General features: G+C 41.4%; 2 protein-coding genes across 2 annotated transcripts; one reads left to right on the top strand and one right to left on the bottom strand.

Moving 5' to 3' along the window:
* Positions 1–1,187: 1,187 nt before the first annotated feature.
* LOC115374971 (calsequestrin-1-like) lies at positions 1,188–12,342 on the bottom strand. Its single transcript, XM_030074164.1, has 11 exons — positions 11,985–12,342; positions 7,622–7,715; positions 6,074–6,174; positions 5,782–5,893; positions 5,445–5,518; positions 4,653–4,783; positions 4,483–4,528; positions 4,225–4,279; positions 3,950–4,050; positions 3,649–3,723; positions 1,188–2,228 (listed from the first exon to the last, which is right to left on the bottom strand). Exons 1-11 carry the CDS (start codon positions 12,219–12,221, stop codon positions 1,890–1,892), a joined length of 1,365 nt encoding a protein of 454 aa, XP_029930024.1. The 5' UTR covers positions 12,222–12,342; the 3' UTR covers positions 1,188–1,889.
* Positions 12,343–17,177: 4,835 nt separating this feature from the next.
* On the top strand, positions 17,178–25,246 carry LOC115374972 (crystallin J1A-like). Its single transcript, XM_030074165.1, has 10 exons — positions 17,178–17,314; positions 17,973–18,039; positions 18,322–18,498; positions 20,675–20,773; positions 20,896–20,988; positions 21,637–21,793; positions 22,373–22,488; positions 22,845–22,922; positions 23,533–23,672; positions 24,812–25,246. The coding sequence occupies exons 2-10, from the start codon at positions 17,973–17,975 to the stop codon at positions 24,908–24,910; spliced, it is 1,026 nt and encodes a 341-aa protein (XP_029930025.1). The 5' UTR covers positions 17,178–17,314; the 3' UTR covers positions 24,911–25,246.
* Positions 25,247–25,492: the final 246 nt, after the last annotated feature.

The raw sequence follows: 25,492 nt of genomic DNA, 5'->3' as shown, positions 1-25,492 counted from the left end.
AACCCAATATTCCCAGTTGGTCTGGAAATTAAAACCAGTTATCAACATCCTGTACCTGCACCAGAAACAGCTGCCACCTCCATACCATAGCTGTGTGAACAATATCCACTCTTCAGAATTTATGTGTCGGGTGAATGCTCATGCCGGCCTTGAGACACACACACACACACACACACACACACACACACACACACACACACACACACACACATGCCCCTTTTCCACCAGAAAAAACCTGGTGCTAGTTCGGAGCTGGTGCTAGAGCCGGTGCTTAACTGGTGCCAACGAAGAACCGGTTTGCTTTTCCACCGGTCAAGAGCAAAGTGGAGCCAAGTCAGAGCCACGTCATGACGTCTTCGGAAAACGTAATGACGGGTGCGCGAGACGCCCGCTCAGAATCACAATAACCATCATGAATGAATGAATGAATGATACTTTATTAATCCGCTGCAGGAAATTACATTGTCACGGCAGCTTCATCACGTCAACACACATAAAACTGCACACTCATACTATACAGTGGCTGCAGCGTCTCTGTGTCTGTCCGCCCGTCCTGTCCTGAAGCCGGTGAAACTGATCAGTGAGTCGGGGATGATGTTCGTGAGCCGCGTCTCAGTCAAGCATATAACGATGCTTTCCCGATACAGTTTCTGGCCCCGGGTGGAGCAGGATCTGGATTTATTAGCGATGCAAATACTGCTTGTGTCTTTACAAGCCTACGTTTCAATACAGAGGCGAAAAACACAATTATTGCCGGCTACCTGTCGGATTCGCGATCGGAACGAATGACAGCGATGTTTAGTTATAAAACGGGTGCTTCTCATCCTTAAATGTAATTTGCTGAGCCGCGTTCCATGCCGTTGTAAAACCAGTATAACCCGCGGCTTCTCGGGGATTATTGTTTATGTTTATAGCGTTCGCAGTTCCTGTTTTGTTTTGTAACCCCGCCCACCAATGACGCGGTGGGCCGCGTCATCGGTTCGTTCTCTGGCTCCTGTTTAGCCCCTGCTCGGAGTCGGTGCTTGCCTAGCACCAGTTTGGAACCAGTTTGGCACCAGTTTGGCCCCAGCTCGGGCGGTGGAAAACCAAAAAACTGGTGCTAAGTCAGGCACCGGCTCCGAACCAGCCCTGGTGGAAAAGGGGTAACAGAGTTAAGAAACCATGCAGCTGTGAAAATTCTGTCCAAGCTGTCATTTATTTAAGACTTCACAGTTAAATTTCTCATGTTACAAAAATAGAATATGGCTGTTGTTATATTTCATCATCATAGAAAACATCTGTATGATGTACAGCACTCTCAGTGCACAAAGTTACATTGATTTAACAGAGTAGGCTGATGATACTTAAGACCCGCCAGAAAAGCCTGCTAGCACCCTTGGATTTTACTTCAGTTGTTTAGATATCGGGGCGAACAAAAAAAGAAGTGAACATAAATAAAACACATTCAAACTGCAACAGACTTCACAGTTGGACTCAGACATAATGCATAAACATTGCAACCCAGAACTCCAGAGTTTCAGAGAATAAAAACTTGAGTAATATAAAAATCAATAGCAGTAGATGGCAAGGTTTCGAAATGTCTTTTTTTTAATTATTGTACAAGACACTGTTACATGTGGGAATAAAAATACGGTGGGATCTTAGAGAGTTTTGTCCGTTATTAAGTGCAGGAGGATTTAAGAATAGTTTTGGGAAGAGGGAAACTGACTAGTGGAATATTGTTCTGGCAAGATGAAGAGTGAGGATGATGAAAAGATGGGATACCAACATGACCTGACAACGTCAACAAAACAACTCGTTACAAAAGAGGATGATCTGAGAGATTCGATGATGTTGACTCTTGAAACTGCATTGGTCAGACTTAATGAGTAAATTATGACTGTGATGATTTAATAGTCATCGTCGTCATCGTCATCATCGTCGTCGTCGTCATCGTCGTCATCATCGTCGTCATCATCATCATCGTCGTCGTCATCATCATCGTCGTCATCGTCGTCATCATCATCATCGTCGTCATCGTCATCATCATCATCGTCATCATCGTCGTCGTCATCATCATCGTCATCGTCGTCGTCATCATCATCATCATCGTCATCATCGTCGTCATCATCATCATCATCATCATCAGGATCAATCTCACCAGACAGAGCGTCTTCGATCCAGTCCTCCAGCTCGTCTACAGATGGTATGTCATCGCCATCGTCCATGTCCATCCACACACTGTCAGCCTGCAGGGCAATGAAGAGCAAGTCAGGTTAAAGCCCCCCTCTGGACTGACCTCGTTACCTCATGCATATTCAAAAATCTTCCTGAAACCAGTCATCTCAAAAAGGGATGTATAATTATCAACCCTAATTCTTCACCTGTGCAACAGGTGTAACCACACCCCTTCCAGGGATTCAAACAGATCTCACTGTGCTGCTGCACTCAGTTTGGTGCCCGGTTTGCCTGGTTTTTATTTACATAGATGGGCGTCGGGTGTAACAAGACCAAATTGTCAGTACACACACTGTTTCCATCTGAAGAATAGCTCAAAACTTTGTTAAAGTGGCAATGGCACAATATTTGGTAACACTTTACAATAAGAGTACAACAATTAACGTTAGTTAATGCCATAATAAACATTAAGTAACAGTTAACTAACCGTTAACTAATGTGTCTAAGAATCATGTACTAATGCTGTTCATGCTAAGGTATTAATTTACATGTTATTTAAGGGTTATTGTAGATATTATTAACATTAGTAAATGCCATTATAATCATTAACTAACAGTTAATTAACCATTACGGCATTAACTAATGTTAACTAATTGTTGTACTCTTATTGTAAAGTGTTGCCCAATATTTTAACCACCGTATTAAACAGATATGTGGTTTATCTCCTAACTTTTTGGATTGAAATCCAAAGTTGGTGATACACACTACATTTTATTTAATATTCTTCAAACCAAAATTCTTTATCCCTTGTTGTTGTCAGCCATTCGCTATATGCTCTTCTTCCTGTGATATTTCTGCCAGTCTCATTGCCTTGGCCAAGTGGCACATGACTTGGGTGATTTCAGCATTTAAATAGAGCGCTACCTCCACATATCCATTGGCAAATTTTGAATACAAATAGAGTACAACCAATCTTTTGTTTTCCTGGTTAAATGGGAGCAACTGAACAGTTTCATGAAGAGATATGAAAATGACCACAGGCCACCTGAAGGGAGCCTTTAAATTTCAAATCCTTGGGGATTCATGGATTAATAATTGATGAATCAATTCACATGTTCTGGCTCCAGGCTAGCAATATTTGTCCATAGTAGGATGCCTGATTACATACTAGATAATTCATGTAACACTAAGAAGCGATACTGTCTTACAGAACTGAATATGAGCAATTATTGTTTGATTCCAAGAGGAGTGTTTGTGTTGTCCTCAAAGAATAAGCTCTGACTTTGCTGAAGGAGTTTTGTTTCAAAGTTTAATTTCAGTCAGATTTAGTCTTTCATCTGGACTTTGGAACATTCAAACAGGTGTTTTCAAAAACTAACATGTCTGCATCTAGGAGGAGATAATTATAACAGGTCTGAAATATAATGTGGAGCCAGGCCATTTATCGCTTTGAAAATAATCTTTGAATAAACCACAGAAAACATTACTCACATCCCCAGCATCAACAACACCAATCTGTGGGACGGACAGGTCGATTCCAAAAGTCTTCTCCCAGTGTGGGACCAGCTGCAGGGTACAAGGAGAAAACAACTCTTTGAATCATACCCTGTAACTAGATAGATGTCATTCAGTGTCAGTCAAATTAACATGGAATTGGTACAAAACTGTTTTTGTTAAGAGTCCTTTATAAATTAATACAACATTGTCATTAAGTCTAAATTTTCTGGCAGTTTAACCATCCAAAATGGTGCTCATGGTTCCTGGTATGTACATGCTGTGGTCATGACCTTACCAGAGGGAAGTCGTCAGGGTCAATCCAGACAATGCTGAGGTCAGGATGATCTGTGTTATCCTCGGCAACTTGCTTCAGGATCTCCAGGAATTCGAAACCGTCTGTGAAGCGGAGTCAGGTAAGTATTAGTTAGGTCACTGAGTAACACGAACCACAATAGATTTCATGAAACCACAATAAGAAAGACATTTGTTGGTATTTCGACCGTTACTAAACTTCCCTTTGGAAACTCTACTGCCAATCGAGTCTATCTGATTGATTTGTGGCTTCTTTACCTGGGTCAGACTCCTCTGCAAAAGCAATGATGTGTTCACCATCAACATCATCCTCCTATGAGAAGAATAAAAAATCAAACTTTGAAGACACAGGGGTAGAGTTGGAAGTAGGGTTTGGTGAAGTAGTTTACAGTGGTTTTGGCAAGTGAAGAAATTATTCAGGAACCTCATTGCAGTTCCTGGGCAAATACATTTGTCAAAGAATAGTTTGGCTTAGGACAATGTTATCCATGTAGTGCAGGGGTTTCAAGTGCTTACCCAGATCTCATACATGTTGTGTGGCTGCAGCTTCCTCAGGGTTGGTCTTCAAAGAGAAATTAGATGCCGTGTTTCATAATGTGCATTTCAGTGGTGAATCTCATTGGTTAAAGATTCACCTCACTAGATCATGCACTATTCTAGCAGAACACCCTTGGGTCTCACCGTACCTGTCGTTGTCCTCGATGAATTCCACAAGCTCCTCCTCAGTGTAGGGTTTTCCAGGGATGACCACTGGCTTGTCCATGAAGGGCTCATAGAAGTCCACCTCATTTAACTTCAGGTCCAGAGCCTTGGCGACCTGTGAGCCAGTTTATGGACAAAAGAATTAGGAACAACAATGAAGCGGACCCAATGACCCAAGGCAAGGTGCTGGGTCCTTAGAGAGGTCCATGATTAAGAACGTTAAGAACAACTAGGGTTTTATTCATAAAATAAGACACTGCAGCATCTCAATGCATTGACACAAGCTGTCGATAACCCACTGACTCATTGTGTGAAGGTAAAGTACATTATGAGTTACTAAAATCCCAAGTTATCTGAAGAACTTTGCTTACAAGATAGAAATGGATTTTTTTGAGGGCAGAATCATCCCTAAAGAAGTTGCTAACAGTTTGAAACTATGACATCATACAAATATACATTGCCATTTTTATAAATGAGAAAGACAACGACATCTAGCACAGTGCACAAAAAGTTCATTTGACAAAACTATTTCACACAAAGTACCTCTAAAACACTTACAAACTAGCAGACTTAGAAAGATTGTGTGCCCCAGAAAGTTCTTGTCACAAAGCATTTTTGCCTATTGGCAATTACAGATATGAAGAAAAGAATCTGTATCCAAAAATCTGAAAGCTGGTGGTGGCAGCCAATGTCCATAGCAGCTAATACTTCAGGAGAATGTCCTTTACCAAATGAAAGGAAACATTAACTAAGAGACAGTATGCCATAATGCTCACCTTGGCGTTGAATGTGGCAAAGAAGCTGATGTGAGGATGGAACTCTTCAGCAGCATCAGCAAAAGCATCAAAATCTGAAATTTTACAGGCATCCATCAAGTTGTTTCAGAAGATTGGGCCCTGCATCTAAGAATGTAGACTTGTTGCTCCCATCGTTAACTCTGCTGACTTGAGGACCCCTTTAAGATTCAAAGCCATCTAAGACTCAAAGGTCAAATCAAGCAAAACTAAGTGTGTCTAAACTTTCTGGAACCTGCCTGCATATTTTTTCCACATGTGAATAAATAAATTATATCAACTGAAAAATTTGACATGTCATCACAGTACTGATTCTTACGTTCCGACTTGTGACTCTTAAAGTAGCCCACCAGTTTGATGTCCTCCTCCACATTTTCGAAGCCTTTAAGTTCCTTCATATTGTCAATAATTTCCACTGGGTCCTCGAGAACCTAGAGGAGATGTGAGACCATGCAGGAGAGGGGAGAGAGTGAGCAGCAGGAGTTGACAGTGACAAGAGGAAGCCAGAGTAAGACGCTGTGGGTTATCTTAAAAGAAAGCAAATGAGGATGTTGAGACATTTTTTGCTAGATAAGGCAGGCCATTAACTGGGAGATTATATCCTCACGAACATCAAAGATGAACTCCACTAGCGTATCTGCTGCAAGCTCTCCATCATATTCTATGACTTCGTCGTCCGTGAAGATATAGATGCTGTCGGCCTCATCGAGGTCTGGGAAAAGAAGGAAAAAAATCAGAGGTGCTTGATCTCAAACCCACCCAAGATGTTGCACTAAGATGCTTTTGCATGTTTTAACCCATTTTAAACAATTCATGTACACTTTACACTCTTACTGATGATTTTCCAAAGCATACCGTACTGTTTTAGATGTTTGAATGTTTTTCCTACCTTCCAGGTGGCTATTTTTCCAATTCATTTCAGCACTGTTCAAATATCAAAAACTACAGAGACTAGAAACGTACTTGATGTAGGTAATCCATCACAATGCACATTCTGTTTCTGTTTATTTTTTGTCAAATTTACTTAATTTTTGTGCTGTAGTTGAAAAGTTTACACATTTTCCAGTGCGGGAAGCTCCCACTTCCTGGACTTCAAAGTTGGCTGCCAAACAACATTGCATTTACACCATCTGGCCAGAAAACCAAAGCCAGAAGACAGACAATGAGCAAACATGGACATTGTAAAAAGGGCAATGTGGATTTCACTTCTTCTTGCTTTTAAAAAGTTCTGATAGTTTATCTGGCTGACACTGGAAGCAAGTCTTTGCTTTTTCTGATTTATTGCTTGCATTTGAATGACCAATTCCTGTCTATGGCTCCTGTCTACAAGACTGTTTTACAGACTAGATTCAGTTGCCAATGACTTTCAATCCTGGGTATGGATGTTAGCCAGAACACCAGAGAAAGTTAAAGGCAGACTATGCAGTTTTGATGTGGTAAAGAATAATTAATGGCGCTCAATTCTCAAAAGACTACAATTTAGAAATGCCCCAGGGATTCAACTCCTCAGCTCTTTTACCCCATTAAAATGCAAAATATGAGAGTGCTTAATGCTTTTGTGTACATTTGACATCAAAATATTAGATTCCATGCAGAGATATAATAGTGCTATATTAATTCTATGGATTATTAGTCTTGGCATGAACCTGAGGCGTGTTATCCCTCCTCAGCTCCATCCATTAAGATTCATAAATAAAGTGGTGTGCCCTCCCATTTGAAACCAAATAGTCTGCCTTTAAGTATTTTTTGTCATTTGAATGCTCAAATTATGTGATTTTTAAAATTTTTTATTTTAAAGCACCAAGATAGGATGTTTATGCTTTGAAAAATGGCCAGTGGTAATGTATGCTTTTCACTGCAGTAAATGGACTAAATCAGGCATGTATGGCCCTTTAATGACAGCAGGAGTAGTCCTGTACAGATGCAGACTCCTGTATCCACCCCATAGCATTCATATTTGCCATCATTTTTTCCCATCATATACCACTGAGATCTGAATTACCCCCATTAAAACAGGTTAGTTCACATTTTCAGCCATAAGGGGACTGCATAGGGCAACTCTGACAAGAGGCCAGGACACAGATACAGTGCGGTCTGATTTTAGATAATGATCTAAGTTTCAAATGTCTGCAGCAGTATTTATTTCGCCGAGCGTTTACCTAATTTCTTTGCAACGACTTTGTCGAGCTTTTCATCAATGAGGCCGACTCCAACATCCTCATCATCGAATTCTTCCAGGACTTGGGCGGCGAGCTGAAAAATGAAAGACACAGTCACACACCTGAAGCTGAGCTGGGACAATATTTAACTCAATAAATGATGGGAATGTGTGGCTGTGTGACTCACTTCTCCATTTAGACAGGGTGCAGTAAAATCAGGGCTTGTGTTCTCATGTTAAGTATTTGAAAGCACTCTACACTGTTATTTACCCCTATTGACAAAGTTATCTCACTCAGGAGTTTCATTACCATAAAAGCCTGCAATTAAGAGCGCTGCTTATGCACTTTCTAAATCTGTATGAAACTTGAACCTCATGACTGACAGTTGGGTCGACCAATGTTGATGCCACATTCACAGCTTGACTGAATTAAGGAAGTGGTTCGAGCACCATCTTAGAGTTTGTGTGGTATAACACCAACAGACACACACATACTGTACACACACACACACTGGGCTAATTATGGGTGAGTGACTGCATTTGTTACAAAGGTGTAAATAGTTGACTAACAAGCCTGTCATGCAGTGTGTTGGCTTGGATTACGTGATAGGTGGAGAACATTATCACGGTAACGCAATGCAGATTATGGTAGGTAAAAAACAGGCTACTCCATCAACTTTTGAAATATGTAGTTATTATTCAAACTTAATGTTACTCACTGCATTGTCACGCTCCATGCAGCACATCTACAAGGATACTGTCCTCATAAATTTAGAATGACGTGTAATAAAGACTTATAACAAACACACAGTATCGCCTTATTCACCATTTCCTCTGCAGCTCTCATCTTCCTGAGTTCACTCAACCCAGCCCTAGAACAAACTGGGCAATTTTTCCCTGCCAGTGCTCCTTTGAGGAAATCAGGGCATTTGTGCTGACATAATTAAATCAGTGTTTTTGTGTCCAATTTTATGTGTGTTTCAATTTTTGTGTATGGTGATCTATGACATGTTTTGTTGGCTACTTTTTGCTCCAGTTTCTTGTTTATCCTCCTGTTGTTTATCCATTGTCAACTGTTAACCCTAATAATTTAGACTTGGTGTGTTCATGGTATGTATCTACAGAGATGTGATTCATTTTTTTTCATGGTAATTTTATTGTATTCTGAGTTGAACGTTGGAGTATTTGAACCAACCTTATCTTACTAGTTAAATCTTAGCCTCTGATTGTCCAAACCTTTGCTTTACAGGTTACTGTCCTCATGTCTTCAAAATACTCAACATGAAAAATCAGTGAAAGGAGTGCAGTTTTACTAAAATCCATGATTCCTTCACTTCTTGTTGAAACATTAATGATTCAACTTCCATGGTCATTTTGAACGCAGTGACTAGGCACATACTACAAAATATCAAATTTTCCCCCCTGATAATGAGATGGTTATTAGTAGTGAAGGTCCAAATTAGATTTCTTCCCACTGGAGAATGTGACGCTCATCCCATTACTGTGCCTTGAATGTCTAAGTAGAAGGCGCCAGGGTTGATCCCCAAGACATAATTTATATCTTTGTATGCAAAGCTCTCCATGACTATTTTTGAGCCGGAGGAAATTTTAAAATAGTGCATTCAGCCTGCAGGCCCCGGGCCTTTAGAGCCAGGCTCCTGCCTCTGTGGAGGCATGGAAAACAATACTAAAGCGCTGGGTTTAAGCTCACCCATAACAATATAACTTCGATGTAATCAAGAGGCCCAGAAAATCACTCACAGTCTAAAAAAGGGAATTCTAGGCCAAGAAAACAACAACATCTATGTTCCATTACCAAGAAAATAAATCCCAGGGTGCGAAAACTTGTGAAATTCGGGGAAAAACAGGTTTCACATTGCAATTTCCGTGTTCACACTATGTCAATTTGATAGGCTATTTTCACTTGGTTACCCCCGACAAAGTGCCTTGACCTCTGAAATTTTGAGCCCTTGCTGTTGTGTGTTACTAATAATAAGTCCTCATTAAATGTGAATCATAATGCATTCATCAGGAGAAACACAAGCCTTCAGGGAGCTCAACCCACCACAAAAGCAGCACTGGATAAAAATAGCACCAGAGCCACACCAGCCCAGGGACTATTTTGGCAAGGTGGCAGTGACGCTTAGCTCTCTGGGATCCGCTGACAAGTACAGTACTGCAAGTGTCAATCACAGCATGGAGCTGAGCAGGCAGTACTGGAGCCAAAACCTCCTGTCCTGGCCTGCAGCCCCGAGTCCAAGCCCCACCGCCCCATACCGAGCAGACTCTGACAGTCCAGATGATGTGATATGTTCAGGAAAGCAGCTTGGTGGCTCTCTGCCTCGCCCGCTCTCTCTCCCCCCACTCTCTCTCCCTCTTTCTTAATCCCCTGTCTCAATTTAGGTTATTGATGTTTTCTTTTCTATTATTACGCCCCGCTGTGCTGTTCTTAATCAGCCTTGCACTTCCACTCCAAGGTGTTCTCCGGTGACAGGCCACTCTAAATTCAACTTGTGATTTTTTAAACGCACAGTCACTGTGCATGGCTTGTTGCACAAAATGAAAAAGCTCTCAAAGCAAAATTCCTCCATAAAAGTAAATAAAACATAATTTAAAAGTGTTTATAAACATAATCTGTTTTCCCTACTATTTTCTTTGGGAATAATTGCCGTGATTTTACAGGAATGAACCTGTCAACAATGAGTCTGAGGAGGAGCTTGAAGGACTGGGGGTTGTTTTGTGTGTTAAAAGCAGGATTTAGAGTTGCAGTGACAACTGTCTGAGTAAGTCACTCAAATATTTAATTAAAAAAAAAAAGGAATTAAATATTATTAGAATGGACCAAGTGTATAAGGTACTGGCCTCTTTTTTGTCTCTACATAAAACTTCGAGATAGTAGGACCAAAGGCCTTAAAACCAGATGGTTACAGTCATGAACTCACTAGCACTTGTCCTCATTAAAGAGTTTCACTGCAAAACATGGTAAGCCATATTTCTTAGAATAAACGGTTCAGTCATCTGTCTCAGATGCAGCGCTGTGTGAGAAATTTGAGTCGTGTTCAGTCCAACGGAGAAGAGTAAAGCTTGAAAAATGCTTTGCAAAATACACATGTCCTCCTCATCAACTATATCTGTCATTTCTCTCTCCAGATAAAATTCACCACAGAAAGACACACATGGCTTGGTAAAAAGACACCAACGTCAAGTCAGTAGTTTGACTTGCAAAGGAGGATTAGTGAATGTAAATAAAACTGTAAAATGCAGTGCGGTGATCTGTGACATTTGCTGTCCTCTCACGTGTACCCATAAAATGTCCCCTTTCAGAATGAACACACACTGGACTGTGGCAGTGAAGGCGGCGCTGAACTGAACGTGTTGTGCGCTGAATGATGATGTAATGCTTTTCTGTGAGGAATGTGATCAAACTGCTGACTGTCCAGGGTGACTGGAGGCTTCTGGAGTGATGGGTAGCTGGGTTGTCATTGGTATGCTGGTGGAGGTGTGTTAAGTGCATCAAGTCACCACCGCACACACACGCACACACACACACACACACACACACACACACACACACACACACACACACACACACACACACACACACACACACATGCTGTCCACGAGTTGTTCCTTTGCCAGAATATGTGATAGGATCTCGTGTCCCCACAGCTCAGCTCTTTGCCCCCGGGCGATGTTGCCTCTCACACCACAGGATTGTGACACATTTTTGGTACCTCAGTTATCAGCATTTCTGACTCCACAAAGCTATTTTTTACCCTGTACTGTCATCAAAGTATTCCCACATTAACTCCTCTTGTATAGAGTTTCAGCGCTTAATTAAATTCTTGAATTTCATTGCATTCAATTAATACAAGTCTTGTAAACAATATATTGGCTTCCATTTGCAAAATATTACCCCCTCCCTCCTTTTGCAGGCACTGCTCTATAATTTTATTGTGAAGAAGAGGATTTTTTTTTTTTTTTTTTAATTATTCAGCCATCTTGGTTGGTAAGATTTAAATTAAATATGCATTAGAAAACTTCTGAAAAAAGTTCCTCAACCAGCAGCAGCTTGCCACATACATACTTTATAACTGTACAGGTTGCAATACATACATTAAAATCAAACTGAAAAATCCAAACACAGATTCTGCTATGGCCTCCAAAACAGCTGCTGAACTGTTTCTGGGCAGGAGAAGGCTGAGTAATCATTTGAAAGTCTTTGTATTTTTGAATAAAGCACTAGATATCATGCCTACTTGTCCCCATTCTGCTTCCTAGTCAGTTTCCTCTCCACCTAAGGGATAATAAATAACTCTACTCGGCCCCAGCCAGCCACCCTCCCAGTTCCTGTCCCAACCCACCTCAAGGGCCAGCTCCTCGATCTCAAACTGTCTCTGGGCGACGCGGCTGGATCCGGGATGCTCATGGTAGTACACCACCATCACATCGTACTTCTTCATCACCGACTTATAGTTCTTGGCGTTCAGGTCATGGACACGGTCCTTGCCATCATACTCGGGGAAGTCCAAGCCCTCCTTGGCCCATGATAGCCCCCCAAAAGACAGCAAGACTGCCACAAGCACCCAGCTCCACTTCATGGTTCCTCTCTTCGCTTTTGGAGATGTACTTGCAGTTTCAGAGGTAAAAGAAAACAAATAATTTGGTGAAATTATGTAGAACCACTTCCGATCCGCGTCACCCAGAAGAGAGCAAGACCAACTCTTGCACCCGCCTTATTAAAAACCCCACATGGGCAACTGGCAGTAGGGCACCAAGTGCAAGAGGGGTTGGGCTAAGTTCGACTTAGGTGTGTGTGTGTCTACGTGGGGTGTAATTGAGCATGGGAGAGATGAGGTGGGGGCCAGAGCGGTTGCTGCGGTGACAGAGCTGTGTGTGTGTGTGTGTGTGCGTCTGTGTGTGTTTGTGTATGTGCATACCAGTTTGTGTCTGTGCTTGAGTGTGTGTGTGTGTGTGTGTGTGTGTGTTAACAGGGTTATCAAAGTGGGTGGAGTGAGGAGATGAGAACCAACCTGCTCCCCGTTTCTGTCCAGACAGAGAACGACAGAGAAAGACAGTGATCCGTGATGAAAGTGACAGAGGGAGAAGGTGAGTGAGAGAGCAATAAAGGAAAAGGGGGGGCTAAAGAGAGAAGGGTGGGGGTGGCTGAGGATGCCATCCCCCCTGTCACCCAAAGGCCCATCCACTTTGCGCCAAACGAAGAAAGAGTGAGATGATGGATATAGAGACGGCTGCGAATACGAAGCACTCTTTTCCCATATTAAGTGTAGATGGATCGCTCGGATCCCGGCTAAAAATAATGGATGCAGGATGGCGAAGTACATATCAGGAGGGGGTGCTGGTGTCTAGTTTGCTGCTGCTGGCACGGGCGTGGAGCTAGAATGTGGCACGGGGTCACCCAGGGACACTGGGAGAGAGGAGAGGGCGGTGCACCTGCTTCAGGATTCATTAGACTCACATAGGTGTCACTTAGCAGGACGGCCACCCGGCCCTGACTCAGGAATAAAGTGAAACCCAATTTTTTTAACTTTTTTTTTTCTTCTGGTGTTGCTGTTTTTCTCCTGTCAGTGAATGCACCACCACTGTCTGCATACAGGAAGCCACCAGTAGGAGCGTCCTGTATAGCTCAGTGCGATGTGTGTATGCGTGTGTTTGTTTGTGATGATTGCCTGCGATGTTAGCTCACAAACTGAAAGGGGAGAAGTAAGCTATAAATAAAGGCTAGATGGTCTCATAATACATACCCCCCCATGCACACACACACACACACACACACACACGCACACACACACAATTTCATGGCTAGATGTGCAAGCCTACAGTATGAAATCACAGCAGAATGAGTCTAAGAGGGTGGGGTGGGGGCTTCAGCTGAGATATAGCAGCTGTATCTGGTGTCACTGACTGTGGAAAATCCAGCTGAACTGTGGCGTACTGTGTTGTATGTACTGTAAACATTTGAGAAGAACGATATGAGAGAGACGGAGAGAGAGAGAGAGAGAGAGAGACAGAGACAGAGTTTCATTTTCACCTCCTGTAGTGACATTAAGTCCACCAGGGGTCAACAACCTCCACTTTCAGCTCAGACATCGAGCGCCACTGCCATCCAGGAGTTAATCAAATAATTTCAGTCCGGTGATGTAAAGTGGCAGAAGAGGATGAGCTGAGGCACGATGACACCTGTTGTAAAAAACATACCTGTACACATCTCTCAAATACATGCTTTAACTTACTTTTATAAACACAGTTTGAAAATAACACAGCCGCTGAAATATGATTTTACAGAGAGGCAACAGCAATCTCTAGAGGAAGTGAGAGGCTTTGATAATAATTGTGCCAAATCCCCAAGTAGTATGACATGTATGAAATTATTTACACAGATACAGATTATCATATAGAATTAACACTAACACTGATGTCATTATTTACCAGAGCATGCATTTTAAACGTCCTCACCAGATGGGAGTTTGTGTTGCACCTGGCAACCCAAGAAGCCGATTGGCCAGCAGGATGCTTGGGGTGAGTGGACATGAACACACACACACACACACACACACACACACACACACACACACACATATACACATACATACACGCACAGGCATATAGATAAACTTGTATACATGCATGCATGAGCTTGTTCTTGTTTTTAATCTGCTTTTTGTACTTTATTCTCTGTGAAGGGCCTAAAATGAGCTTGATTTTAACGAGTTAAAAGAGTTTTGTAAATGTATAAATTTGAGATCAGAATAGTTGCAGTGTGTCTGTAACCTTGGATATCTCCACTTCTCACATCAACAAGAAACAGGAACAGTTCAAAAATATTCTGCGATTATGATGCCTATGATGCTCTTTTTTAGCCACAGGTTGTTTTGAAAGTTTTTGAAAAATGCTCCAGGTTTACTACTCAATAACGGTGACTGTACTTCTTTGTTGCAAATGAGATCATAATGATTCTGCTCACTTTAGGCAACACAGGTTTTATCAGGATGGTTACAACTTACTCTCTGGCAAGCTGAGACTGAAATCTACTCCCCATCACCTTCACTGCCATGTGCCACTTTTGCTCACTGCATTCCTGCTTTGTGAAAGAAAGTGGAGGAGGAGAGAAAAAAGTATTCATGTAGACAAATCATCGGCTCCTGACGGTTTTAAAGAGGCCTAATTATAAAACAACAAAAAAATGTGCAATTTCAACCATTTGGGATGACTCACTGGAATATTTTTAATGCCTCCTAACACATAAACACAATACTGCTCACCCTCCTTCGAGCTGCTGCAATGCGACATTGCCTCTGAATGGACCCGGTTAATCCTATAAAACACACTCCAATATTTCCTTTTGATCCTCTGCTCTGAAAACTGCACGCGTACAACCCTCTGTTCTTCAGAGGTCAAGTTAAAGGCTGCAGGTGCTGACTGGAGACTTGTTTGTTCTCCCACAGAGCTGATATGGCCTCGGGGTGGCTGTTCAAAACTCGCTAAACTATCTGTTGAACGAACTCTTACACAAACACCAGCATACTGTGGATTTTTACTCTCTCGGGTGAAACTGACAGCTCTCTCTCTCTCTCTCTCTCTCTCTCTCTCTCTCTCTCTCTCTCTCTCTCTCTCTCTCTCTCTCTTTCTGTTGTGTTGAATCTTACATTTTCCCTAAATCAGTGATGCTCAGTCTTCTTTGGCTGATAACCCCCTAAATCAAAATGACATGAAGAGTCTCAACAAAGACTGACTCCCGTTTCAGGTTGTTTTATTTGTTTAATAATCAGGAGGCCTTCAATTTTACAGCTACTCAGTGTTTCACAAGAAAACAGTTAAAAAAAGAGGAAAATCCTGATTTAAAAAGATTTACATTATGATAATTTTGTATGGCGATTTTTTTTTTTTTTTTTTTTTTTTAAATAATAATAATTTTTGTTTGTCTTGCCTCCCCGTTTGGTAAGTTTTGTCTGAGGGGAGGCCCTAAAGTCAAAACCCTCAGAATTCTGAGACTACAGTGGTAAATTTATGAGAAAACACCTCACAAATTTATGAGAAAAAAACTCACAAATTCATGAGAAAAATTCACAAATTTATGACAAAAAAAATCAAAAATTCTGAGATTAGAAAGTCACAAATTTACGAAAACAAAAAAATCTGAAAATTTGTTTTTCTTATACTATCGGATTAAGTAACAAGGAAATCCTGGTGATTTTAGCCCAGAATCACAATATTATTGTGAGCATCTGGACTTTGAAGAGACACTGCTGTGACTTGGGCCTTTTCAGAAGAAAACAATGCACTGATAATGACTGCAAAGTATAACTGGATTATTTGATGAGGTCATTAGTGTGTGGTTGATCCAACCTTGCAAAGTGAAGCCATGTGAATTTGAAGGTATAAGAAAGATTACAAGAATTTTGAAAATTCTGATTTTTCATGGATGTTACCCGTATTTTTTTCCCTCCCTGCAGTGTCCCTGGTGCGCCGTCGTACCAGTCTGTGTTAACACCTGTGTGTCTCATGGAAATTGAATCAGGTCAACTGGACTTAATTATATGTCTAGAAGACGTTTCGCCTCTTATCCAAGTGCCAGTCCAGTCTAATGAACAGCATGAACTGATGAAGCCATGAGATGCCTATGACCTGGACGAAGGAGAATATGCGGCACAGACAACACCTGTGTGTGTTTCACAGTGAAGGACAAGGCTGTGACCTGTCTGACGCTGGGTGTGATTGTGCGTGGCACCAGCAGGGGGAGCTCGCTGACTGCTGCTCCCTGAGTGGGCGGAGTCAGCGGCTTCCTCTCCTCTGTGTGAGAGACAGGGCAGAGAGGGGCTATGAAAACCTCCATAGGCTAAATAACATGAATCATTTGATCACATTTATGTGGATACCAGCACACAGGGGAATAAAAGGAAATGAGACAGTGGACACATTAGCTAAGGATGCTCTAAAACAAGAAGAAGTTATGAACATTCCTTTAAGTAAATCTGAGGCAAAGGCAATAATTAAAAGAAACATCTTCAAAGAATGGCAAAACATATGGGACACAGGAAAAACAGGAAGACATCTCTATTCAGTTCAGCAGCAGGTAGGAACAGGGAGAATAACCAAAAGGAGTACCAAAGAAGAAAACATCTTAACAAGACTGAGGGTAGGACATACCAGACTGAACAAAACAATGAAGCTGATAAAGAAGCATCCTACAGGATTATGTGACTACTGCCAAGAAGAAGAGTCAGTTAAACATGTTATTATTCACTGTCAAAAATACAATCATGAACGAGAGATATTAAAAAGGAAGATGAGGAGACTTGGTATGGAGCAGCTTAATCTTAAAAATGCAATTGAGGGATCAAGATGTTTTTTCCAGTTTTTAGCAGACACAGGGCTGATCAATAGAATTTAGGATATGGAATAAGCTGTATTTATTTATTTATTTATTTATTTATTTATTTATTTATTTATTTATTTCCATTTATTTATTTTTTGGTAAATGGGTAGATGACTCTGGTCCACACTCCATTATAGTAGGGGGCGATAATGCACCTTAGCGCTAGGTGCCACCCGCCGGTAAAACAAAAGAAGAAGAAGAAGAAGAAGAAGAAGCAGAGAGGGGCTGGGACCAAACACAGTTGTGTAAGGGCGACCTGACTGTATTTTTGTTTCGTACCGGAGGCACGAATTCAAGGTGAGACCTTCATTATGTCAGCGACAGATGATTTAAAGCCACATTTCAGCGATACACTGCAGAATAAAAGCGTCCGAGGCGACTGTTGCACACGAGAGTCATGAAATGTTATCTAACTCAGGACAGCCGTTCTCTTTAATACAACTCGCCACCAGAGACTGTACTCTAAACATCACAGCAAATCTGCATTTAGGCGACACTGGGAAAACAGTAGAGCCTCTTACCATTGGAGTATCGTTACTGATCCTATTTGAATACCACACTGTCATTATAAGTTGTGGAAAATACGAGCTACTGTCTTCGTCTTTGATAGAGAAGTAACTCTCCTGTGGGATGACATTTGTGCCACAAGAGAGATGAATTCAACTGTGATTTGGGTGAAATAGCATTTTCTTGCTATTATAACATTCAATTTATGTGGATGAAGGTTTTAAAAAGACTGTCATCTACTGTCCAGAGTCAAAGGCTGTGGGTTGTTTTAATAGACAAGCCATGTGTCAGGAAAAGAAGATTGCTGATAGAGTCAAACTGAGCAGCCAACTTCCGCTGCTGCTCTCATTTAATGATGGTGGGGAATATAGTAGGTTATGGAAACCCGTGACACTGCTTTGTTACTTCCACCCTTTCTCTCTGTTCACTTTTTTTTTTTTTTTTCCAGATGGCTGTAGCTCTGGTCGACAGAGCTATAGGGGCCATTGTAGGGTCAGCCGTGGCAGATGCAGCAGGTAATAATTTTAAAAACGCTTCTATGTTTGTTAATGATTTAATCAGTGAAGTGTGCAAAGGTGAAGTCTACCTCAGCTCATAGTAATAATCATACCAATAAAGACGATAAGACCAAGAAAAACTCAAATGAGTTCCCAGGAGGGAGCATTTTACTTCAAGCAGAAAGCACTTTCCTGCTCAGGTTTTAGTTTTCTGGTGTCATCTTGGAGTCTTTGGCCATAAATTAGAGAATCTCCCACATGAGGATTAAGATGTGGCTTCCTTTAATTTCTCCACCGCAGCTCAGCCTCTCCACTGGGTGTACGACCTGCAGAAGCTGAAGGGTTTTCTGGAGCAGGATCCGAACCTGGAGTTCCGCCCTGAGTCCGCCAACCCGTTCTACCGGAGGGAGACGGGCCGGCAGAGCTGCTATGGCGACCAGGCGTTCGTCCTGCTGGAGTCCTTGTCTGAGTGTGGAGGTGAGTGCTCTGCTTCATCCTTCATGCTTCATCAATTAAAACACACACACACACACACACACACACAAAAACAAACAAACAAACAAAAAACAACCATATACAGTACAGGCCAAAAGTTTGCGCTTGATGGTTTTTGCGACTCTACTTGGGGACACATTTAAAGTTTTTGCAATTTTCCGGACTGACTGACCTTCATTTCTTAAAGTAATGATGGCCACTCGTTTTTCTTTAGTTAGCTGATTGGTTCCTGCCATAATATGAATTTTAACAGTTGTCCAATAGGGCTGTCGGCTGTGTAGTAACCTGACTTCTGCACAACACAACTGATGGTCCCAACCCCATTGATAAAGCAAGAAATTCCACTAATTAACCCTGATAAGGCACACCTGTGAAGTGAAAACCATTTCAGGTGACTACCTCTTGAAGCTCATGGAGAGAATGCCAAGAGTGTGCAAAGCAGTAATCAGAGCAAAGGGTGGCTATTTTGAAGAAACTAGAATATAAAACATGTTTTCAGTTATTTCACCTTTTTTTGTTAAGTACATAACTCCACATGTGTTCATTCATAGTTTTGATTCCTTCAGTGAGAATGTACAATGTAAATAGTCATGAAAATAAAGAAAACGCATTGAATGAGAAGGTGTGTGCAAACTTTTGGCCTGTACTGTATTTAAAACGTAAAACTTAAATATTCTATCCATTCTGGTAGTTTCAGTGTGATTTGGTGAGGTTTCCTGTCTGCCATGATTTCCCCTGTCTCCTTCCACCCAAATTCAACAGGGCTGGATGGGTTTTCTTTTGTGGAGCTCAAACAAAACTTTATATTTGAAGAATTCAACAGCAACAGCTCTTTTCAAAAATCAATTACATGGATACCTGATGTGATCCGCAACCCACAGAGTTGAACTGTCTCGTTGGGACTACTTCCTGCCAAACAAACCTGGCAAACTGTATCTGTTGAAGTGAGTTCCTACTCCTTGGTGAGGGATACAGTTTGGATGGTGTTTTCTGTCAGGACATGGTGACACCAGGGGCGGATTGGAAACCTCACCAAATCACACAGAAAAATATCATATTTCATGTTTCCCCCCTTGAGTTGAGTATCTATTTTTCCTCCAGGCTTTACAGAGGGGAAACCTCCATCATATTGGAGGTTAATGACGCTGACAGGCTGATGCCAGATTTTTAATAAAAGCCATATCAGCCAGATAGATCAACAGAATAGTCTAACTTTCTTTAGTCATGTGACCCTTGTGGCTTGAAAATGGCTCAGCACCTCAGGGGGCGGCGACTCCATCATGTGGTAAATAAACTGCTCTCTGAGTCATGGGATGGATCTCTTAGCCCTTAGCCCGTGGCCGCTCTTCTCAGCTGCCCCTGAAGCTGCCTTTGTGGTCTGACCGCAAATCCCTGCTGTAGCTCTCTGAGTAAACGATAGTGAGCGTGGCTGGAAGGCGCGGGCATCCGACTTTCACAGGCTGCACCCTGGCTTTCCAGCCTCACTGATTTGACTGACCGTCTTCTGCTGGCACATATTGAGCTCTATGGGGTTAACAGAGTACTGAGTGTTAAACCACAGCACCAGGTCAGGGTCAGACCAGTGCTTAGTTGTCACATCTCTCCATCCTTAGCCTCCCATTTGATCTACAAATCTCTGCACAGACCCACAACCTAGCCCCAACTTACCTCCACGACCTCCTTCATGAATACACTCCCTCCCGCACCCTCCGCTCTTCCTCTACTGGACTCTTAACCATCCCCACGTCACGCCTCAGCACCGTGGGTGCCCGAGCCTTCAGCTGCTCAGCACCCAGGCTCTGGAACTCTCTTCCTCCACATATAAGACTGTCCGACTCAATCACCACATTTAAAACCCACCTCAAAACTCACCTGTTCAAACTGGCATACTCATTCTAACTGGACACTGTGTTCTTTTCCTGCTTTATGCTGCTTTGTCTTGTCCTAATTTATGTTACTGTCTCTTTTATGCTATGTTTTCGACTCTTTTATGCTTTTATCTTCTGTAAGGTGACCTTGGGTGACATGAAAGGCGCCTCCAAATAAAATGTATTATTATTATTATTATTACAAATTGTTAAGGCCCCATGACTTAGCAAAGTGAGTCTTGTGTTTGATGTGAGGCTGTTGTCTAAGTTGTATAATCGCTTTTCCCCAGGACTAAATGTTGATGATTTGAAGAAGCGCACGCTAAAATTCTTTGGACCTGGATCAGAGTATGACACGCCCATCAACGACCCGTACAGAGACAGAGGAGGTGAGAGACACATAGCTTTGGAGGAGAGTGTAGTTGTTTGATGAATGAATGAGGCATTATGTCATTAGTACTCTTCATAATCAAATGATGTATTTATTTATTTGTTTGTTTGTCTATGCCAGGGCCAAGACCTCAGCTACCCATTGAGGGACCATGGAGACACGCAAGTTTGAAGAGCTTCCTGAAAAATGTGGATGCAGGCAAAGACGAGACAGGTAACACTGCAGTACTAAATAGTAAGACACATTTACACCTTACACATTAAACTGCATCTTGAATGATCCGATTGGCTGTTGGATTTGTGATGTATCAAATGTATCTGGCCCATGTTACGTCTGAAACTCTGAGTTTAGGGGAGTGCGCACATACCTCCACCTCCACCTGTCTAGTGACAAACTTTGCACAGATACAAGTCAGTAGAGTCAAGGTCACATATTTTAGGGGACATAAACATAAGAAAAACACATTTTTGAGTGGAGGGGGACTGTAAAGCAAGCCAATGTGACTTATTTGCATACAATTCTAGGCCTTAATGCACAGAAAAGGCATTGGGGATGGATTGGTTAAACCATTTGGCAGGTGGTTTGAGATCTGCTGTGCAAATGGAATTTATTGTCCATTGCATTCTCCATTCTCTCTATATTCCCCCAAAATGTTATGCCTGACATTTAGCTAATAGGAATTCGCACATTGTGAGGGAAAACGTCAGGCACGGCAATCACATTTCTGTCCAGCTGCCACAGTTTGCATCCGGATACAGCCTGGATCCAAGTCTCATGACATGCCAGATATAAACAGGGTCTGTGAAAACTGTGCCATTACCAAGAGAAACATGTCTAACCCGTGTGTTTTCACTGCCACAGGTTGCGAGACGGACATTCAGATCGATGGAATAGCAAAATTGGCTCCTGTTGTGGCTTTTTATGCGGGGAAGCCCGACATGCTGGAAAAGGTTGAGCAAGCCGTCCGTGTCACCCAGAACAACGACGCATGTGTGGCTGAGACTCTGGCAGCAGCGAGGTGAAGACCAAATACTATTTTCTCTAATTATCGATGACTGCTGATTAGAAGTAACTCTGTGTTGCTAAATCTGCTTCTCACAACATAACAAAAAAATGACAAAACTCTACGTGGTATTGACGATGCTTGATCAAATTTTTTCTAAATATTGAGCATCATTCATAGTTTGCTGATCTCTTATTTGCCCAGTACAGTGTGTGCAGTGAGTTTGACATTGAGTTTTAGCTTGAATCTTACTGGTGTTCAAGTTTCTTCCTTGTTTTTATCTGAGCTGAGTTTTTTTTTTTTTTTTTTTTTTTTTTTTTTTTTAAGCAATTTAAGTTATAGGCACAACATACAAACTGGGACCTTCCAACTTTCAACCTGGAAGGAAACACAGCAGACATCCTCACCGCTGACTTCTCTACTAGTGATTAATTTAAGGCGTGCAGGAGCAGGAACTGTGGCACAATACAGCGCAGCTAATTCAACCCACTGTTATTCAGGAAATCCTTAATAGAGAAGGAGAAACCCCTCGAGGTAACTGTAGGTGGGGCCAGTATGTTCGACATCAACTTGCATTATGAATTTATTTTGCAGGTTCCTTGAGCATTTTATCCTGAACGGCGCTGATCCAAAAGCTTTGGACTCGGTGCTTGAGCAGCTCAGCGACCCGAACAGAAAGCAGCCGCAGGACTTGGACAAAGCTGTGATCGGTATGTGAGGCCCGCAACACTGTCGCTTCACTACACTAAAACCATGTGACTGAGGGGATTAAAGGCTTTATATTCCTCCTCAATTTGTGCTGGAAAAGGTCTCTCCCTCATTGGTGACTTTTAAATAATCACTCATCACACTTTTTTAATAAGTTGAGCATATTTTTCCCTGGTTTAATTTGATGAAACATGATGAAAGAGTACAATAAAAAACAGAAACATGCATATAGTACATATACATTATATATGCAAAATATATTGTAGTGACTTATCCAGTAGATCCTGCTTCTTTGTGACATGTGTATGTATTTGAGTGATATACTGTAAGTTTTAACTTTATTTTCTCATTGTTTTAGGGCATATTCTTCAAGTAAAGGAGACTTTGTCCAAGACGCCCCAGGAGCTCATCCCCACTGTGTTTCCAAACACATGAGGTATCTTTACTGAGCTCCTTTTAATCTTTTTCAACAGGAGGGTGTAAGGCTGAGCAATATCGTCAAAAAAACCCCAAACAAAACGTGATTAAATTTACAGATATTTCAATTGCAGTATTATAATAGGAACAATCATTTTTGCATTATTGTTTTTATTTTCACTGATAAAGTATTAAATGATAATGGTGTGTTTTTTGCTGTGGTCCACACCAAACAAACAGTGTTTTCTTACATCAGGAAAGTATGGTATGACAGAGCATCTGTATAGCACTTAAATTCATTATATACAACATTGTCTTTATAAAAAAATTGCTGCTCCTGTGGTTTCCTGCGACAGTTTGCAATATCAATAATATTATATTTAATAATACTGATGATAATATTTCAGTTAATTGTTCAGCTCTAGTAGATTGTACTTGTGATAAGGAAGACAGCATAATCGACCTGTACCTGTACCTTATCAGCAGTATACTGAATTGGTGTGTCTGTATATAAATCTTAAAAAGGCACAATAAAAACACACAGTACTGAATGTCCTGTCAAAGTTGCCACAGACCAGACTGCAGATGCTGAAGTTAATAAATCACACCCTGCGCCGCCGTTCCCTCAGGTTTGCCCGGTGCGTTCCAAGCGGCGCTGCATGGAGCGCTGACAGCCAGACAGTACGACACGGCTGTCAGGGACACCATGCGCTGCGGGGGATGCACCTGTAGCCGAGGCTCCTTCATTGGAGCCTGTCTGGGAGCTCAGGTACGCATCCATCCATTCATCCATCCAGTCATTCATCCATCCATTCATCCATTCATTCATTCATTTGGGAATTAAATCACTTGACACCTGCTGTGAGACATCAGAAAATAAAAACAGCCGATACAGCAGTGATTTGGCACTTAAAGCAGTCATCCATGGGATTCCTGTTTTTTATTTTATTATTTTATTTTATTTGCTTTGTATTTTGAACATGTCACTTGTCAGTCAAATGTTGTGTTGAGTCCATCTCAGGTGTGATATTTTCCTTGCATTTATAAAAGGATGAGAGATCAAGGTTCAAATTAGATTCAATTAAAGGTGCATTTTGCAAATTTTCCAAAGGGTTGATTGGAGTGAGGACCCTATAGACTTAGCTGACAAATGTGGAATAAGCACATAATATGATGGTTCAGTCTACATGGTTCTCATCGTCAGGCCAGCTCACTGATATTATTCATCTTTTTTCCACACTTGAGTCTAAATGGTCCTCGGTCAGCTGCAATTTTTCATCTTGGAGCTGTTATTGTGAAATTTGGAAATGACAACGACATGACAAAATAGAACCAACAAAGTAGAAGCAGGTTCCTCTTCTCATCTTTGCTGATTGAGCTTTTATTGTGAAAAGTCCCACAAGGTTCATTGATCCTTTGTTTTCTGTAATGGATGTGATTTAAAATGTAGTGAAGTACAATACTCAAGCAAAACTACTTAAGTAAAATTACTGACTTTAAAAATACTCAAAACACACAAGTACACAAGAAAGCAAAAGTAATTACTTACTTCCACCTTTGCTCTTTTCTTTTCTTTGTCTCTTGAGCCGTCACTGCTCAGGTGAAATAGCCAGTCGATCTTAGAGTGACTCCAAACAAGCCGCTGTTGTTTGGCACTAAACATGTAAAATGCCTTACTAACCGTGCACCAGAGCATTTATTTTTTTACCATCAAATGTAAAACCTTTCATAAATGTGATGACAACTTGCCTTCAGACATCATTGTGTTGTATAACTTGGCTGTAGAACATATCGAATAGAAACTTTCATCGATAATTTAACTTCTTCAGTGCCTGAGTAGAGAGGACTCTGCTCAGTCTAATGTCTTATGAACTGTGCCTTATTTTATTTTATTATTTTTTTTCCCAGGTTGGCCTTCAGGGAGTCCCGTCTTCCTGGACATCCAAAACCTTCAGATATGCCTCCGTGTTGGAGCATGCCAAGAAGATTACAGAGCATCACAAATAGCCATTCTGTTTTCTGAACATGTAACTTGTTAAACAACCTGAGGCGGTGTAAAACATCTTGAAACACTGTTGGGCTTTCACAGAGCAGTAAATGAAGGTTCCTGCTGAAACTGCTTGGTGGCAGGAGCCTGATGTACGTGTCTCTGTTAAAGTATGACATGTCGATTCAGATGTTGAAGCACCTGAATACATTTACAATAAAATCAACCTGAAAATACATCCTGACAGTGTTACACTTTTGGTCACATTCAGCAGGCAACTTAGTTTGGCAAGAGATGGAAATACTCGTCATCTTGAACATAATACTAATTGTAATGCAATTCAGATTAATTAACACATTGCTCGTCATTATTCATTTGCTGAAACAACATTAAACTGGTGGATGAGCTGACCTTTTTAGCTTGAAGTGGACCATCCAACACGTCAGAGGCTGAACTGCATCAAGTGACCACCCACTTCTGCCACAGTAGAGATATTACATCATACATTATTACATCTTAGTCATGAGATGAACTGCTATGCTTTGCAACCCTACAGTATCCTTAAAGACAGAGCCACTGACTGCTTTAAAAATAGAATAAAC

This window comes from Myripristis murdjan, chromosome 17 (genome assembly GCF_902150065.1).
Source record: "Myripristis murdjan chromosome 17, fMyrMur1.1, whole genome shotgun sequence".
Classification (NCBI taxonomy): domain Eukaryota; kingdom Metazoa; phylum Chordata; class Actinopteri; order Holocentriformes; family Holocentridae; genus Myripristis; species Myripristis murdjan.
This window is presented reverse-complemented; position numbering and strand designations above follow the sequence as displayed.

Bases quoted from the DNA above. Each gene is read 5' to 3' on its own strand.
- LOC115374971 (XM_030074164.1), bottom strand. From the start codon at position 12,221: ATGAAGTGGAGCTGGGTGCTTGTGGCAGTCTTGCTGTCTTTTGGGGGG. The intron at 4,784-5,444 runs GTGAGCATTATG...ACTGGCTCACAG, and splicing joins TTGCCACATTCAACGCCAAG to GTCGCCAAGGCTCTGGACCT. The intron at 4,051-4,224 runs GTAAAGAAGCCA...TCCGCTTCACAG, and splicing joins TGCAGAGGAGTCTGACCCAG to ACGGTTTCGAATTCCTGGAG.